Genomic DNA, 19,919 nt, shown 5'->3' on the forward strand with positions numbered 1-19,919 from the left:
GCTTTTCTATGTCAATGGTTTTAATATGTGGAAAAAACGATGATAAATTTTGACATTTCGATAAGTCATCGTGGGTGTTAAACTGAGACAATTACCCACTTTGTTGCCTGTCCTCTGGTCCACTTGGCTGTATGAAAGCGAGATAAAAGGATAAATCATTTGCACAGTAAGCTTCCGCCATCTAGTGTTTGAAAATATAACATTTTAAATTTGTTACTAGGTGTTGAAAAATATGTTTTGTTGACTGAAAACATGGATGCGCTAAATGAAATCTCAACAATTATTACAAACAATACAAAATATATACAAAATGCAACAATAAAAAACGAAAATTCTAATTAAAATAAATTTTGAAAAATGTGCAAAAAAAAATAATAACAAAGCCCGGTGGGATGTTAGCGTCACAGTTCTGAGTACTGGGGTTCAAATCTCGGCCCCACCTGTGTGGCGTTTGCATGTGTTCCCCCGTGGCACTCCAGTTTCCTCCCATATCCCAAAATCATGCCTTAACTCGAGATTCTAAATTGCCCTTAAGTATGATTGTGAGTACGAATGCTTGTTTGTTTCTATGTGGCCGGCAATTGGCTGGCAACCAGTTCAGGGTACACCCTTTCTCCTGCCCGAAGTTAGCTGGGATAGGCTCCAGCACTCCCGCAACCCTTGTGAGGATAGGCGGCTAAGAAAATGGGTGGATGGACGGATAATAGTACATTGACAAGATATAACACGAGACCGCGCCCACTCAGTCGTACGGTCGCATCTGATTGGTACTGAACGTTTTCCTCTCTTCTCTGATTGGTTGATGTCTTCTCAAACGAGCCCGAATGGGAGGAAGCGAGCGACCTACCCTGCCCGCTTGCCTTGCTGTCAGCCTGTCACAACCAAATCAGCTCGATCTGGGGAATTAGATCGTCTTCTTTCTGCCTTTTTACCAGCTGAATACGGTAAGAATGTACGCGGTTTTAGCCTTGCTGTCTTCGTAGTAGACTGTCAAGCAGAAGGAAGGACGGTCCTGTCACTGCCATTGCTCGCTTCCCTTTCAGTGCTAATGGGGATTCGGTTTTGTGCGAGAATGTTCAATTGAAGACGAGAAAACCAATAAATTACTTTTAAAATGTACATCTCGGGTGTGGCAAGCTCCTTGTCTGGTTTGCATCGCTTTGTATGACGGTTGTTATTTTTCCCCTCTTCTCCGTTTGATGAGACTGCTCTTCAGGCTCGAGTTGTACTTTTACTTCCTGTTTGGGTGTTCCTCGGTTCAAGTCGCCCGATCCCCTTATCTGATCGTGTACAATATTTGCACAACTTTCACAAATTACCCATTCATTTCAGAATTTCTACGGGTGAATAAGAGGTAAAAGGACCAACAGTGGTGTTGACAAGAAGAAGACAATTGCGGATCTCTTATTTTGAAAACTGTTTGAAGTTTTAATAAATGAAGCTGCAGTGTTGTTGTACAGTAGTCTTCATAATTAGAACGGACACAAATGCCCATTCACCGAGGCACTCCTCATCTCGCTTCTTAATGGCTTCATCCCAATTGTAACGCTTGTGTTCCATGCGCGTTTGCAGGCTGAACAATGGCTGCCAAAATCAAAGCTGGCTCAGTGGTGGAGATGCAGGGTGACGAAATGACCCGTGTCATCTGGGAGCTCATCAAGCAGAAGCTCATCTTCCCCTACCTGGAACTGGATTTGCACAGGTAAATCATATCATAGACTACACGGGTATTACTTGTATTAATGGATTTGGGTTGGGAGTAGCGGCCCTCCTGTCGTCTAATCAGGGTTGCTTCAAATGGGGGCAGGGGGTCAGTCTTCAGTCACATAGGCTAAACATCATAATTGTCACAGGTGTACAATGAAAATAAACTGAAACAGTACTTTGACAACAATTGGGCAAGGCGTTTTTCATTAACGTTGGATGGATTGGTGTTTATCTATAAATGTAGAGCAACTTTTAGCAATGCTTTGCTGCAATGCCATAATTATTACTTGTTTAGTGGTGTAAATTTTTTTGGACACTTTGCTCACACACAGATTTGATTGAATTATTTTCCAAACTCAACAATTGTCAAAACACGTATCACTGAGATGATTTCTTATTATCATAATAGACCAGTGATTTCCAATCTTTATGGAGCAAAGGCACATATTTAACAATTTAAAAATCTCACAGCACACCAACAATCAAATGTCACGAAAAATAGATGCACAGTTATCACTGTATGTACTTTCTGCCATCTAATGTAACCGGATTTATTTGTTCTGTTAGTCAAGATACTTCACTGGCATTAAATGAGGAACAAACGTATATTATTGCTTTTAAATTAATAATTTTGAGAGAAGTTTAAGTAAGTTCCCACAGCACACCTGAATATTGCTCATGGCACACTAATGCAGAGGTCTCAGACTCGCGGCCCGCGGGCCAAGTGCGGCCCCTGGGATGATATGAAAGATGAATTTTAGTGCCGCGCGCAAGTGTTATATGAATGACACTTCTTGTATGCGGAGCTGAATGAACCAATCACTATGAGGTATATGGCTCTCGAGGGCGGGACTAAACCTAACCCACCGAGCTTATTGTGTACTCGCGACATTTGACGAGTGCTCGAGACACAGTCACGATCAGTACGTCCAATGTCTCGCCACATTAACTTGCTCGCTCATTCATTCCTCCAATCACTGGGCGGAGGAGGAGCCGTGAAGCCGCTGACTCTGGTCATCCGTGTGGACGCCTGTGCACACTGAAACTTGAATGTGACACTGACTGCAAGTGCAATTATTACACAGCCCCAAACATATCTTTTTCAAAGCCCGCAGTGAAGAGAACAGTCAGTGATGAGTGTCAGGTTTACGCAACCGATGACAGTTGAAGAATGACATGAGGGATTACATCAGCAGTGTGCCAGGTTCCCGCAACTAAGGAGATTTAAAGTACGTTTTCTCAAGGAAGGAAGACAAAAGGAACTTTTGCTCCCGAGGAGAACATGAAATGTTTCTCTTTCATCATCTCCAATCTGTTCTATTCACATCTCCATGTCTCCTCTTTTTATTGAGTTAGGGCAATCCGAAATGTAACAAACACAGCAAACGCGATAGACAACATAACCGTAAGCAGGTGTGTGACAAGCAATGCAAACGTGAGTCAATAAACAAAGTAACTGAGGCAAATAAAGAGAAATGAGTCGGTGTGCATCCTCCATTGCAAGTGGCCAGTGCAATATTTCTTTGTTGAGCACAGGGGCACCCCGACTTGTCCTATTTGGACTAAGAAACTTGTGGTCCACAAGGAATACAATTTGAAACATCATTACATAACTAGACATGCTGAGAAGTATGAAAAATACCAGGATGGTGAGAGAGCCAACCAGGTTGACCATCTTAAAACAGGTCTACTGACGCAACAAGATTTTTTTTTTTTTTTAAGAAAGGAACCAAAGAGAATAATGCAACAGTTGAATGTTCAAGCACACCATGTGCCTTTTTGGGAGCACATACTTGTGCGAAAAACCCTTCTCCACCTGGTACTTTAATAAGTCCAAGTACAGGTCCAGACTTACTGATGAGCATCTTCCAGCCCTACTGAGGGCTTCCTTCCTCAAGCCAAATGTGGCTCGAGTATGTGAGAAGAAGCGCTGCCAGGTTTCTACCAGCAAGAAGTAGGCAAGAGAAGCCATGTTCAGAACAGTTCATGTTCATGGTCCCATTCATGTTTAGAAAGTTAAAGGTGAAAGAACTGTTTTATCAGAGCTTTTCTTGTAGAAATCCTGATGTCACGCAGCCTCACCCAGACTCTGCCTCCAATATCCCCAGTTAAATTGAGTTTGAGACCCCTGCGTTAATGTGTCACGGCCCACTGCGTTGGAATCACTGGTCTAGACGCACTTAATAGTTGTAGATTTTCTAAATACTGTTCCGAAAAAGGGCTCACCGTGTCAGATCACTTTGCAACCCAACTGCGGTTGCGTGTCCGAGAATGTTGGTATGTGTGTCCCTCTCACACATGACTTGGCAATCCAACACACAAGGACAATGTACTTTTCAAACCTGATCTTGATCCAGAAAATCATGGCTGTTGCTTCAGGATATTGTTGCTCGGGAAGGAAAAGTGGGTGAAAGGTCATGGCTATTCTCAAACACAGTGTGTACAGTAGGTGCAGCTAAAGTGAGCCAGGTTGGAGGTTACGGTAATTTCTTTTATTCGTGCAATTTGTAAGGTCTAGCAAGAAGCACGATTATCAGATTTGATTATCAGGTTAGTGTATTTCAATTTTCAGGGTCAACCCAACAAGTAGTTTTGCTGCTGTTGCACATTACCATCTATAGAAAAGAGGCATTTTTGAAAATAATAAAGGAGTATGGAGATCGTGCGTGCGACTTCCCTGTTGACATCATCATATTGCTAGTCAAACAAAGCTTATGGAAGTAAATATGTGCCACCAAGATTTGAATAAAAAATGACACTGAAATTTTTTTTGTAAAATTCACATTTCAAAGTGATCACATTTCAACAGCGGTATTTCAGTTTAACTTTTCACTGTTAAAATATTCCCCATATAAAAAAAATTCAACCTTTAAAATTCAAACTAATATTTTCAGTCTCCTGAGATTCAACTGACTACATGTAATTCGCTGTCAGAAATTAACCGTCTAAATTCAGTGTGAAGGAGGCAGGGTTACTTCAAGACAACACCCAGCCAATCCAGACGTCACTTGATGCCACATACTTTGCCATCACAAGAGGAAACTTATTTCATTCAATTCTACAGGACACGACAACTATGACCCATCTAGCAACAAAGTATTTGTATGCACCCCAACTTTTATACTTTGAAACTCTTCTGTGTAAATCTCGTAAAATTAACAAATGTCTTCCCAAGTTTTTGAGAACATGAACTTCTAAGCATACATATAATGCAGTCTTCGCTATGATTTTGATGGGTGGGAAGGGTAACAGAAAACAAATACTTTTTTATTTTTGGCCTAATTCATAATTATATGGAACCTGGTCATGGCTTTGTGGTGAAGGCACTAGCCTTTCAGCCATAGGGCACATGAAGAGTGGGTTCAACCCCATTCTCTGACTAGTAGTGTATGTAACATCAATTTTAGAGCACGTGTAATCTCATATCGATGGAAATATATGTTCAACATGTAATTATAGTTTATATTTTTAATAACCATGAATTTCACAGTCATTATGATCCGCCTATTGCATTCATAAGCTTTGGCACTTATTATTTAAAGTGAAAACACACGATCATGTAGCTGAAATGTTGCTGTCTACCACAATCAGTCAATCCAATATTAGTCATGGAATTTTGTATTTAATACTTAGAAAGTCATGGAAAGTTTATGGAATTTTGATTCTCTGGTAGTGTACGAACGCTGTATAGTAATTAGCACATCTTTTGCCTGGGTGTTATTGAGAGCTCAAATGGTGACCTGCAGTTGATGGGCAACCAATTTAGGCCACACCCAAAGTCAGCTGGTCCATGCAGTACAGAAAATAGATGATTGAAAGACACTGTTTTGAGCTAGTGTTCTTTGATTATGGCCCAACTGATAATCAGGATTATTTTGATCAACATTTTAATCATAATTATTACTCAGAATTATTCATCATCTTAGTTGTGAGGGTCCAGTCCTGGCCCCCACTGGTGTGGAGTTTGGATGTTCTCCCCGTGCCTACGTGGGTTTTCTCCAGACTCTCCGGTTTCCTCCCAGATCCAAAAAACTTGAAACATTAATTGGACACTATAAATTGCCCCAAGGTGTGATTGTGAGTACGACTGTTGTCTGTATCCATGTGCCCTGCGAATGGCTGGCGACCAGTTCAGGGTGTACTTCGCCTCCTGCCCGTTGACAGCTGGGATTGGCTCCACTCACCACGACCCTCGTGAAGATAAGCGGCAAATAAAATGGATGGATGGATCTTAGGGGAAACATATGTAATATCAACTATAACAAGAGTGAACTGAATAAATACGCCATTACAACGTCCATTAACAACATATAATTCAATGGAAGCAAGTACAGTTTACACAGAAAAGACAAATGATGAGGCTTCTGGCATTTTCTTTTCATTTGAATGTCCCTGTCAATAAAGGGACTTGTCAAGGAATGTGTCCAAACAACAAATATTGATCTTTGACTCTCACTATTATGCTACTTCTCATCAATGTTTGTTGTACTTTTTTTTTCTTGAGACGACTTGCTCTCATCAGTCCACTGAGTGAATTTGGGCTTCCCACTACAGTGAGCACACTTGTTGTTTATGGCCCCGTCACACCGTGACGTTCTGGACAGCGTTTTATAGCGTTTGAGGAAATGTTGGTAGTCGCCCATGGTCACCGGGATAGCTACAGAAGAGCATTGTTTGAACGCTAGTGAACGTCAATGATCGCTGGGAATCGGCGGAGAACACCAGTCCGGGAAAAAAAGTTTTGAACATGCACAAAAGTTCTCACCGAGACCAGCGTTCATCAGTGTTTAATTTTAAACGCTGCAGAACAATCAAAACATTTGTGGAACGTTTTACTAAGGTTCGCCAAGCGTTGCACCCGTTTGGCTATCATTAGTCAGTCGTAACTCTAGCTTTACTTGGTTGTTACTTAATCGTTTGCTTTGCAGTGAACGACCCACTGGCGACCTGTCAACGACCACTGAACAATCCCGTAGCGCACACAGCGTGTAACTAAAGTCAAACGAACGTCGTTTGGTGTACATTTAGTGTCATTCGTGCGTTTCCCGAAAGTCCATGCATATGGGTATATAAACCGATGCTTTGTAAGCAAGATCCATTTAATATTAAGCTACTGTAGAAAGCATCAGTTCGTTTTCGCGGAAAAACTCCACCAGACTATCCTCAACAGCCCGGTCCAGGATCCTGCAATCCTTTCTCTGCTTTTTTTGTCTCTTTGTCGGACCGTCATCACTGGTGTTTGCAAGGTGTTTAGGGTCCCCAGAGGGTGTCACATTGTGCGTGACTTCGCGGACGTGCTCTTCCTCCTGCTGTTGTTTTTCCTCCAAATACATTGCTCGTGATGAAAGAGGCTTAGCTTTCTTACTAGCATAGTTGCTGAAGTCCGCACCCTAACTTTTTTTTCTTCTCGGCGGCATGATGCTCACTGTTCTAACTCACGACAACGACTGAAGTGACTATGAACTTTCCAACGTTTTAGTGCCGGTTCCACTGTAAAAATTACACGCCAGCAAAACGCTTCTCTGTCGTTATTCACCCATTGGTCACACGCGCAACACGCTCGTCTTACGTTGACAAATCGCTCGTCGCGGCCCAATGACGCGTTTGCACACGCTAATGGTTTTTAGGGGTATCTTATTTGGTCGCTCTTACACGCTTTTCGTGCATTAGATACACGTTAGACATTCGTTAAGTCATGCTTTAGACACACGTTAATCACACACCAGATGTGTCATCCGCATTTGAGAATGCTGAAAAATAGAACGATTGAAATGTTCAGAGGACGTTGACCAGAACGTCATGGTATGACGGAGCCTTTAAGAAGCTTACTGACTCATTAACACTGTTTGCTCTCTGGTTAGTTGACTGCCTATTCAGAAGTCTTTCATTAAATATGCAGATCCCATATTGTAAATGTATAAATCTACAATGATTAGCTTAATGTAATTATCGCAGTCAAAATCCTGATCATAGTTCGGATTTGATTCATTTGAGGCCATATCACCAAAGAGAAGTGGGAGCTGTTTAAAAACAGTGTTCAGATGAGGAGCAGTTCAGCGTGATTTGGGAATTACTATAAAAGCTTTGTCAGTGAAGCATGTAGGTTTAAAAAAAAAAAAAACGAAAAAATAAAGCCTCACATTTGGCTAAGAAATTTTCTCCCACTACCCACCCAGTTACGACCTAGGAATGGAGAACCGCGACGCTACGAATGACCAGGTCACGGTGGAGGCAGCTGAGGCGGTGCGGCGCTACAGTGTGGGTATCAAGTGTGCCACCATCACGCCGGATGAAAAGCGCATGGAGGAGTTCAAGCTCAAGCAGATGTGGCGCTCGCCCAACGGAACCATTCGGAACATACTGGGTGGCACCGTCTTCCGAGAGGCCATTATTTGCCGAAACATCCCCCGTCTGGTCCCTGGCTGGGTCAAGCCCATCATCATTGGCAGGCACGCCCATGGAGACCAGGTACTGTCGGGTGCTTTGGGAAAAAAATACTTTTGAGGGAACTCCCATTCAGCGCGCTTGGTATATGTTCCAGAAATGTAGAGGGAACATTTAAGAAATGTTTTTTTTTTTAACTGCTGTACCTCTCCCAAAAACACAATTAAATATACTTTTTTTTTTAAGACTTTGCATCTGTTCTCACACGGAAGACATGGAAGACGATTGCAAAACACTCAAGGAAAATGAAAAGAACAAAACTGTCACTTGCAAAGTTCTCCAAAAGTGTTCCTGCTTCAAGCTGTTTGTCACTTCCAATTGAAGTTTACATTAAAACTGACACATAACACATAAAAAACATTGTATATTTAAATACCTTGATGTTCAATGTCCAGCTAAGATCTTTTTGTTGACGTGTAATGTGAAGAGTGCCTAATGGAAATTTAACCCAAGTGTATCAGTAATCATAAGACTTTAAAGAACTGCTAGTTTAACATACACAACGCAACAGCACATACAAAAATACTCGTGGGCATATATTATTTGTTATGTGGCGAAAATGACAATTTCTAGAGTTTAAGTTCATTGAGAGTTGAGTTTATTTAGTTGTGGAGCCCTCTCTGCCTCTCCTCCTGTTATGCTGCACATCTAGTAGAGAACAGGAGAGTTTGAAAAATCGGGTGGGATACATTTTGATCCTCTAAAACCATAGAATTCTTTGAACTGTGAGACTTACAGTACCTCAAAGGTAATCGGATAACAGATGAGCTCACCTCATGACCTCGAGTTTTTTTTCTTTTTCCTATCACAAATTTTGGATTATTTAGCAGGACACACTAGGGCTGCACGTTTTCGTCATCACAATGTACTTGTGCGGAAATAGTCATATGGCACTTTCTGGTCATGCACTGTAATATACAGTAAGTCAACTGTGTGCTTTCCTCATCATTGTTGTCATACTCTGTTGCCTGTTTTCATTTCCACATTTAGGACAAAAGCCATGTTTTTTTTTTTTTTAATTCTTCATTTTAAAAAGCAGCATTCAACCAACATATTTTGTCATGTTTTTGAGATAGTAGGGTGAAAGCTGCAGCTGACTGCAGCTGTGGACTGAATTGGTGGCAACAATTGAGAAATTAAATACCAGAATTTTGAGGGCAAACACCAGTCACCAACAGTGGAAAAACAAAGAATGAACTAATTTGTTTTTCAGAATTTTGAAATATGAACTGAACTCATTCATTTTTGGAACGATGAACAGAACTTTGAATTAGTTTGTGTAGAAAATGAGCTTTCTGTACTGCGATCTGGTATTGTTTCACATTGCAATATATATCACAGTTAAAAAAAAAAAAAATAGAAATCAAAATGTCATTTTTGTTCCAATATCATGCAGCGCTAGTACACACTTCAGCGTCTGAATGTATGGTTTGTTTTATAGATAGAATTAGAAAATAAATAAACGAAGCTGTTGTTTCCTCACAGACTATGACAACTCTTTTGAGGGGAAAAAAAACCTCAGTTCCTTTTAATGGATAACAAGCTTTTAACTGTCTCTCTCACTGAGTTGTGGTTATCTCAGACATGCTCTGTCGTCAGGAGCTGTGCGGTAAAATGTTTCTATTTCATAAGAAGGCCTTTGTACCATCACGTTGTGGGCCACAGGCCAAAGTCTACGCTGTTCCAGCTCCAGAACAAAAACTCATATCTAGGTTAAGAGTCATGTGGCAGAAAGTTGTGTAATTAATCTCCTATATCACTGGCATCAAATGGTGTTCAATAGACCATTACTTTCAATTTGCACAAAAGTAATTTTGTTAATTTACTATCCATCCACTTTACAAGCCACTTATTCTCACAAAGGATTCCTTACCCAACTAACTTTGGTAAAAGGCAGACAACATCCTGAAATGGTCACCAGCCAGTCGCAGGGCACATATCGACACCATCACTCAGCGGGACTGGATCCCAGGCTCCCTGTACCAAAGCAAATTAAATGAATTCAATTTTACTTTTTTTAGATTATATTCACCAGTTCGCAAGATGGCGAGCTAAGGAGCGCACATGTCTGCGGCGGGGGTCATCTAATATGTTACACAGGAAAGTTTTTACACATAACCACTGTTGAACACATCAACCAGTAGTTCTCAAAGGATACTTGAGCACACAGCATTGAAGCCAACTTATGTGACTGACAAGAGAAGGGCTCCTCAAACATTTTTTTGGGGAGTTTTTTAGTGGTTCTGTGAAAGTTACTTTGTGTGGGTCGTTTATTTCTAAAACATTGACCTTTTCTTCAATGTGTTCGCTGCAGTACAAAGCCACAGACTTTGTGATTCCTGGGCCAGGCAAAGTGGAGATGATTTACACGCCAGTAAGCGGAGAGCAGGTCAAGTTCGTCGTCCATAATTTTGAAGGTAGCTGAGTACACTCAAGTATATGACAACACTGCCATTTTTTGATATTGGTCCTTGTCACAGCAAGAACCTTACTGATTTAAGACCTCTGTTTTTCAAAGATGACTGAAATAGCTGAATACATTTTATCTCATGTAATTTCTTCCTTTTTTTAAATTATTTTATTATTCCATTGCTTTTTCACACCCTACCAATAGGCATTTTAGCTACATAAATAAAATGTCATTTCAGCCAGAGTTTGAATTCATCATTGATAAGTTAATATAATGAACCTATTGTTTATTCACTATTGTGCAATAACAGAGGTGAAATTGATTTGAATTTTTATAAATGTTTAATCTCTTTTAGCAATATATAAATCACTAATTTATTTTGTAGCTGCAACAAAACAAAATTTGAGTGTTTACTGCAGAGAGGCTGTAATTCTCAGGATTTAGACAATTTTATGTTCAGCAAAGTCTCTCGAAAATTAATTGATTACAGTTACTATTTAGTTTTATAATTGATAGTTGTCAACTAAGTGATTCATTTATTTTAAAGTGTAGTTTTCAGGTGAAATTGAAATATATATATTTTTTTAATATATAAATTTGATTAACAGGTGACTGGTTCGCACATCTGCCTCACCGTTCTGAATCAAATCTGGCCTCGCCTGTGTAAAGTTTGCATGTTCTCTCTGTGTCTGTGTTTTTTTTTTATGAATGCATGATGTCATTGATAACCTCTGCAAAAGACGTTTACTCAGCGTCGCCGTTGCGAATGAATCAAAAAGCGAATTTATTCTTATCGTTATCGCGTGTCTTGCAGTGTCATACTGCAACTATCAGATGACGAATTAAGTTCTTTCAATGTCTATGGGGAAAAAAAAAAAACACATCGTTGGTGGGGGACTAATTTGTGGTGTCTCAGACAAACAATACGCAGGTTATTTTAAGTATGTGCACAACTGAAGGACTTCATGGTGCACGTATGTACGTCATCAAAATGCTTCAACACAACAAATTTGATTGGGCACCTGAAAAATTAAATTCACCGTATTTGTTTGTTGACCTAGTGTCAGTGGTTAATCCTTGAGTGGCCCCTGGCGGTCACTAACGTTTTAACATATCTAAAATGCTAAAGAAGACTAAACTCTGTATACAGTACACAAGTAAATATACAAACAAGTGCTCAAGTACTTCAACATACGACTGTCATCTCCTCATGGCACAATGACAAATCTTTTTAAAACTTTCACATTGTTGTTCTATATCAGCTCTAATGTGTGTAATATTTGTGGACAGGTACTGGCGGCGTGGCATTGGGGATGTACAACACAGACAAATCCATCAGGGACTTTGCTCACAGCTCCTTTCAGATGGCTCTCGTTAAATCATGGCCTCTTTACCTCAGCACCAAGAACACCATCTTGAAGAAGTACGATGGGCGATTCAAAGACATTTTCCAGGAGATCTATGAGAAGTACGCACATGCTTGCGCGCACGCACGCACGAAGAATACATCACAAAATTACATGAATGTCTCTTTCATTCCAGAAACACTTTTATAGTTCCATTATACAGTGGTTAATTTACGTTATACTTAAATGACAGAATTAACCCCCCCCCCCCAAAAAAAATAATAATAATGAGGATGATGATGGTTGATTTTATTCTACTTTTAATGGGGGGAAAACCAGTTTTGAAACAAAAACTCCTACTCATTGTCACTCCACAGGGAATACCGAACCAAGTTTGAAGCCCAAGGAATCTGGTACGAACACCGGCTGATTGACGACATGGTGGCCCAGGCCATGAAGTCAGATGGAGGCTTCATTTGGGCCTGCAAGAACTACGATGGAGATGTACAGTCTGACTCTGTGGCTCAAGGTTGGCGCAATTGATGATTGGTGTATAAGATGGACATGCACACTAGATTTCAATAGACAGACCAACAATTTTATCACATACAACAAGTTTGATTAAGCTATGACCTTGCAGAAAATACTGTGAAGCATTCAAAGGTTATTCCAAACTCTTGATATTCTCCCCAGTTGTTCACATTTTACTGCATCCAAATCTCTTAACTAATTCAAACCAAAGATTTATAATTTCCAATACATGCCACAAGATGGTAGTGATGCACTACTTATTTGTACTGGTTTAAACAATATTCAGTAAGTTTTTAAAGAATGGAGAAAAGCTTGAAAAAAAAAAAAACTTAACAGGAATGCCTACTTTATATACACCATGACAGTGCCCAAAGCGGTTTATAAAGCCTCACATTTGCTGCTGCCATGCAAGGTGCTGAAGGCCCCACTGGGAGCAAATTTGGGTTCAGCGTTCATTTGAACTGTCGACCCTTCAGTCGCTGGACTAGCCACTATACCAAATGAGCCACAAATGGGTGACTAGTACTGTATATTTCCAAACATACCAGAGCACACTGTGTGCCACATTAATGCAAATATTTAAAATTTTGTTTCCACATTCCGTGACCAACGCAAACCATTTTAACTATTTTAATGTGATCACAGATTTGTTCAATAAAATTCCCAAATTAAAAGACGTTTTACATATTTACCTTCTTTCAGTTCAAGACATTGTAATTTCAAGCCTCACGTTGAGTGTTTCCACAGTGCATTAATTTCCCAGTATATCGGTTCGGGATCAGTTCTTCTGCATCCTACAGAAATCGCATTCTCGTGTTTAAATTTTGTGTTGAATGGCAATCATCTATAGCCGGAGTCTCAAACTGGTGGCCCGGGGCCTCGTGCAGCCCCCAAGATGATATTTTGTGGCCCCCACCTTTCTATGAAAGTTTAATGTTAGTGCGGCCCTCATGTTATATATAAATGGCACTTTTACAGTGTTGTGTGCGGAGCTGATGAACCAACCAATCACAGTGTGGGTTATGGCTCTCAAGGGCGTGACATCGACCAGGCTTGATGCAAGCAAAGAAACATTTTTCTATCGTGTGAAAGTTACAGCAGTGTTGCTATGAAGAGTTTTATCGGTACTTTTTTCCACTAGCTTCGTTGTTTATCTTATTTTGTGTTAAAAAATAAAATAAAAAAGACAAGACATGGCGGCACGGTGGGTGGATCAGCTGGAAAGCGTTGGCCTCACAGTTCTGAGGTCCCAGGTTCGATCCTGCCTGTGTGGAGTTTGCATCTTCTCCCCGTGCCTGCGTGGGTTTTCTCTGGGCATTCCGGTTTCCTCCTACATCCCAAAAACATGCAACATTAATTGGGCACTCTAAATTGCCCCTCGATGTGATTGTGAGTGCGGCTGTTTGTCTCTGTTTACTGTGATTGGCTGGCAACCAGTTCAAGGTGTATCCCGCCTCCTGCCCGTTGACAGCTGGGATAGGCTCCAGCACTCCCCGTGACCCTTGTGAGGACAACCAGCTAAGAAAATAGATGGATGGATTTGAGAAGATTGGATTTAGTTTTTTGATTTCTACTTTAAATTGCGCACAGGTGCGCCGAGGCTGCGGCCCAAACTCAGACAGACTCTTCCTGCACCAGCCTCAATGGAAATTGAGTTTGAGACCCCAGATCTAAAGGCTCGCCCAGATCAAGTGGCAGAGACTAAAATGCTTCACTAATATACCGTAGTATCACCCGTGCGTCTAAATCTTCACATTTGTGTGCAATTAGTACAAGTCACTAGTAAGAGTTTGTTCAAGTCAGGCCTCCAAAAGTATTGATTTGTAGAAGCACAAACATGCAGTAACAGCTCTTTCCCACTTTTAGGTTACGGCTCCCTGGGTATGATGACCAGCGTGCTGATCTGTCCAGACGGACGGACCGTGGAGTCGGAGGCGGCGCACGGCACAGTGACGCGCCACTACAGGCAACACCAGCAGGGGAAAGAAACCTCCACAAACCCCATAGGTTGGGGAACACAAGCTACAAGCCAACCCTGGATATTCTCTTTGAATGATTGTAGCATTTTCTTCTTCACAGCCTCCATCTTTGCGTGGACGCGAGGCCTCCTTCATCGCGCAAAGCTGGACAGCAACGTGGAGCTACGCGTGTTCGCCGAAGCACTAGAGGCTGTTTGTGTAGAGACCATTGAGGTGGGATTCATGACCAAGGATTTGGCCATCTGCATCAAGGGACTAGCAAAGTTAGTCTGGTTAAAAACAAATCACATTGTTTTCTTGGCTAAATGGCTATTGGCTCAGTAGTTTCTTTTAAAAACCCAATACATTTTCCCACTAATCCTCCTCTGCTTACAGGGTGACACGTGCTGACTACCTGAACACCTTTGAGTTCCTGGACAAGCTGGCAGAGAACCTAAAGGCCAAACTGGCAAATCATCCCAAGCTGTGATACACTTGAACGCACATGCAACACACACTCACACTGCTGCTGCGGTGGGAGGCTCGCCAGTCACGCAAAAGCAGGCAAGACCTGGTCTACGTCTCTAGCAGGACTTTGGAAAACAGAATACATTCATTACTTCACACAGGACCTGTGAATGGACTGCACTCGACTCAAATTAAGCACTAATACACAAAAATAATTGCGTCACTGTCCAGTTTAAAACATGTAACTCCAGATTTTGTGAGTCTATTTTTGTCTGTTTGTTTTTAACCTGAAAAATAGCAAACATCATTCTATGTTTTGGACAACACAAAATGTGGAGCTAAATGCATTCTGTTGAATAGTACTGGCTGACAAGCTCTAGTAATAATTCTAATCATGAAGAATATGTACATGATTTTGTCTCACCAAGTTTAATTCAATTTGACATTTTGAAATCTTTGTTGTACTAGTGCCGTCTATTTGCACCTAAATAACGATATCCTGCCATAGAACATTGCAATTCAATGTCCATCCAATTTGTATTTTTTATTTTTCACTGTTTCTAAACCAGAAATTTTTCAATGTGACTTTAGTGAAAATGTTAGATTGTCATTCTTTCCAAAATTGTAATTTGCACCAGTAGAAATAATAATTAAAATGAACCAGATCCCACTGTAATTTGTTTTTGTGTGGAAAAGGTTATCAAAATATAAACTTAAGATTTTCGTTTTAATTTTGCCAATGCTCATGAGTTGCCGCGACTGCCATAAATAGGAGGCCAGCTTTACGACGAGGTGGATAATAGGCTAACGGCTTTTTTTTTTCCCCTATTTTGGCACGCCGTCACACGAGCAACCAAAACTACCTCGCGATCCATGCACTGAGCCCCCCCTGCCGTAGTGACTCTAACATGGATTTAGTTTAAAAGTGTCGATTTTATCTCATAGAACACCTTGGATTTGTCATGTGAGTGTCCAGAAAAGGCCCATCTGACACCTACTTCTCTTGGACCCATAAAGCCAGTAGAAGTTTCCAAATATGAGGCAAAGTTGGTTTGGTCACATATGGTACCTTTTAAACTCTATTGTATTTATGTTTTTGTTTAATCAGGAGGTTGAGTGAAAATGTGTTTTCGGAACAATTCTGCACCTTTCATTCAAAATATCAACCCTCGACAGTCACTCTGGGACACATAGAGCTTATCATATGATAATCCTTCCATTTCCTTAGCCGCTTATCCTCACAAGGGTCGCAGGAGTGCTGGAGCCTATCCCACCTGTCAACGGCCAGGAGGCAGGATACACTCTGAACTGGTTCCCAGCCAATTGCAGCCCCCACTCTTCTGACATCCTCTCACCTTCATCTGGACACAAGTATTGGCAAACAGCCCCCGACCTACCAAGGTTTGGAATACAAAATTTGCAATTTATGACTGTTGAATGCAGCCGTCCTTATCCAGTTTGGCTTTTGTCAATTGAATTCATGAATCAGTATCTCAGCTAATGTGTCGCAAAAGAAAGAAAAACACTCCTCTGTATACATCCAGATAATCATGGGGTTGACCATCCCCAATACTTTACATCGTTTACCTGCGCAAAATCTTACATGGAACCTATAATTGACTGGTCACAATGCTGACGAGCCAGTTACTCTGGGAAACCAGTAGCCACAGTGCCAGGTCACCAAGATTGTTCCTGTCAAGCCTTTTTATCTTTAAATACAATATTCTACTCTATCGCAAGCAATTTTAAAGTATGACGGGATGATCTGTCAGTCATTTGTGTGTTTCTTGATTAAGCGGTTGAACATGATTTGGTGATGCCATTGTGGTGGTGTTGGTGGCAAAGCTATAGAGCTCGTGCACCTACGTCACCGAAATCACGTCATATCAATCATATTGCCAGTCAAACAAAGCATTGTTCAGCGCTAAATCCGTTGAGACAAAACGAAAATGTCTTATAGCACGACGCCCAGAGTTTTGTCCAATACCGTTAAACATTTAGAAGGTGATAATAAACGAAGATACGTCGGTAGGTTGCTTCCATTTGTTTTGAACAACTGGATATACACATGTATCTGGTGAGTAAATCATTGAGATTTACACAAAAAAGTTTGAAAGCAAATAAAAATCTGGATCCATACAAATACTCCGTTGCTGGATCTGTTCTCAATGGGGAGACGGCTCATGAATGCGGAAGCGTATTTGGGTACATCTTAACCTTTGCCGAAGTCTATCGATCTTTTCAGCTTGTATTCAATACAAATACCTAGATTTAAATAAATTGGGTTTTACACAAAGTCACATTCATTAACTATGATGGGGGGGGGGGGGGGGGCAGTGAGTCAGCTCCTCCGTACACGGAAGCGTGTTGCGCCCACACGTTAAACTTCAGTAAACGTCTCAGTGACAGACATTTTTTTTTAAATATGCATTCTTCTCAAATGAGTACAATGTGTATTTAAAAAAATAAAAATGAAATAAATCGCTGGGGTAAGCTTCAGCCCACGTACACAGAAGCGTGTTGCGGCCACACGTTAACCTACATAAACCTCTGTGTGATCGACGGTTAAATTTTCTTTTTTTAAATACCCATTGGACTCATTTGAGAACAATGTATATTTTTTAAAAAATGTCTGTCGGGGAGAGGTTAACCGAATTTTACCTTGTGGCCGCAACACACTTCTGTGTACGTTGGAGACAATTCCCTGTCTTTTTTTTTTTTTTTTTTCTATGCATTGTTCTCAAATGAGCCAACTTAGCATTGTGAATACTTCTTGGGAATTTGAGATTAAGAAGAATAATTGCGAGCTGAAATGAAGTGATCGCTACACAGTCGTGTAATTCCCAAAATCCATCAATCTTTTCTGGTCTTTTCATCTGATATTCTACAGAATGACCTCTTTGAATATCTGTCTTGTCTGTTGTAACAACCAACAGCACAACAAGTCTTGGGCATTAAGAAGATTGTGCTCCAGTTCAATGTCCCCCACACTGTTGAGTAGCTCTTTATGACCAGCAATATGGCGCCGTGAAAATGGTGACATTGTAGCGCCGAAGAAAAGGAGTCAGAGGCGCTACAATGTCAGTAACACAGAATCAAACCTCGTTTTAATGGCAGACATCAACAGACTAACACCCGAAGTGTGCCAAAACAATAACGTCCGTGCGGAACATCGTAACCTAACTCGCGGTCCCATAGGTGAATTATGTAAACCACCACACAAGTCCCCCCAGAATTCACCTACAGTCAAAATCCTTGTGCCATGGAGGGACGATGGCCCGAGCCTGGTGGGTGTGCACTGCAGGTCCCAAGGGGGGCAGGGCCGCACTGTCCATTGAGTCAAGGGACAAGGGCCCTGGCAGGGTCGAGGGCTCCCCGGCAGGTGCAGGGTCGCAGGGCAAAGGGGGACGACCCCAGCGGAGGGGGAGGGCCAACCCCAAAGATTGGGCAATGTCCAGGTGAGCAGGCTTGACCCTGTCCACGGAAACAGTCTCGGGTCTACCGCCAATGTCCACGAGCAGGCTCTTATTCCCGCGCTCCAGGACCCTGAAAAGGCTGTTGCATGGGGGGCGCAGGGGTCCACGGTGGGCATCATGTAGAATAAACACAAAATCCGCCGAGTTCAGGCAACGGGGCACCCGGGCAGCTGGGGTGCCATATTGCGATGTGGAAACCGGCACGAACCCTTTGGCGGCCTCCAGCAGGGAGGACCGTTGCCCGGCTGCAGACCAAGGCGCCATGGCATTTGGGATGAATTCGCCGGGGACCCGCAACGGCTGGCCGAAGACGAGCTCGGCGGACGAGGACATCAGGTCTTCCTTGGGGGGGCACCTGAGGCCGAGTATGACCCACGGGAGCTCATCCAATCAGTTGCCGTCCGTCAAGCCGGCGGGCAGGGCTGCTTTCATGGAGAGTGGAACCGCTCGCAGAGAACGTTCGCCTGAGGGTGATAAGCGGTAGCGCTGTGCAGCTTGACCCCCAAACTCTCAGCGACTGCGTTCCAGAGTTCAGAGGTAAACTGAGGGCCACGGTCGGAGGAGAGGTCGGACGGGGTCCCAAAGCGCGCAACCCACGTGCCGAGGAACGCCCGGGGTCGTCTAGGAGAGGGGAACGGCTTCGGGCCATCGGGTCATCCTGTCCACCATGATGAGCAAGTTGGTGAAACCCTGCGAGGGAGGAAGCAGGCACACCAAGTCGACGTTGACGTGATCGAACCTCCTCTCGTGGACAGCGAAGGGCTCAAAGGGGGCTTTTGTGTGGCGATGCACCTGAGCACGCTGACAGGCTACGCATGAGTCGACCCATTCCTGCACATCCTTCTTAAGCCCGCGCCACACAAACTTCTGGACCACCAGCTTCACGGACGGTTTCCTGCCGGGGTGGGAGAGGTTGTGGACTGCCTGGAAAACAGCCCACCGCCAGTTCGCAGGGCCCAACGGCCGAGGCTGGCCAGCCAAGAGGTCACACGGCAATGTGTTGGATGTCCATAGTGTACGCTGAGACGAACGACGGTTGGCGTTGCTAGCGGGCGGACCACGGCCTGGTCACCTTGGACATGGAAAGCGAGGGGTTTATGTTTCCACATATGTCGTGAACCTAGGGCCTTCCAATAGGGAACAGAAGTAGCGGATCGCCAGCCAGAGGCCGAGGAGCTCCCTATCGATCGTGCTGTATTTGTGTTTCCTGGGGACCAGCTGATGGCTGAAAATGGCAAGCGGTTGCCAGGCGCCGCTGACCCACTGTTCAAATACGGCCCCAATGGCGTAGTCCGATGCATCAGTAGTGATAGCGACGGGGGCCCCTGGAGACGGGTGGGACAGCATAGCGGCCCGAGTCAGCGTGGCCTTTGTCACCTCGAAGGCTTCCACCCTCGCGGCCGTGTCCTGGTTGGGGCCCTTGCCCTTAAGAGCCTCAAACAGCAGGAGCATGGTGTGGGCCATGAGGCGGATGAACCAGTGATAGAAAGTCACCATCCCCAGGAACTCCCGGATCCCCCAAGCCAAGCGAGGTCGGGGAAAAGCTTTGCCGGAAGGGGGGCGACGCCGTTCTTCGATG

At 42.8% G+C, this 19,919-nt stretch overlaps 1 protein-coding gene across 3 annotated transcripts; it reads left to right on the forward strand.

The window, feature by feature from the left end:
• Window positions 1-801: 801 nt before the first annotated feature.
• idh1 (isocitrate dehydrogenase (NADP(+)) 1) lies at window positions 802-15,534 on the forward strand. 3 transcript variants are annotated; one of them, XM_061840883.1, is made up of 9 exons: window positions 802-944; window positions 1,573-1,702; window positions 7,884-8,175; window positions 10,466-10,568; window positions 11,852-12,029; window positions 12,285-12,436; window positions 14,305-14,445; window positions 14,518-14,680; window positions 14,793-15,534. In XM_061840883.1, exons 2-9 carry the CDS (start codon window positions 1,581-1,583, stop codon window positions 14,884-14,886), a joined length of 1,245 nt encoding a protein of 414 aa, XP_061696867.1. In that variant the 5' UTR covers window positions 802-944; window positions 1,573-1,580; the 3' UTR covers window positions 14,887-15,534. The 3 variants fall into 3 exon arrangements, with proteins under 3 accessions (XP_061696867.1, XP_061696869.1, XP_061696868.1); XM_061840885.1 differs by having other exon boundaries at window positions 820-944; window positions 14,518-14,630; XM_061840884.1 differs by lacking the exon at window positions 802-944 and adding an exon at window positions 1,255-1,354.
• Window positions 15,535-19,919: the final 4,385 nt, after the last annotated feature.

The sequence above is a fragment of the Syngnathoides biaculeatus genome, chromosome 14 (assembly GCF_019802595.1).
Source record: "Syngnathoides biaculeatus isolate LvHL_M chromosome 14, ASM1980259v1, whole genome shotgun sequence".
Taxonomy (NCBI): Eukaryota; Metazoa; Chordata; class Actinopteri; order Syngnathiformes; family Syngnathidae; genus Syngnathoides; species Syngnathoides biaculeatus.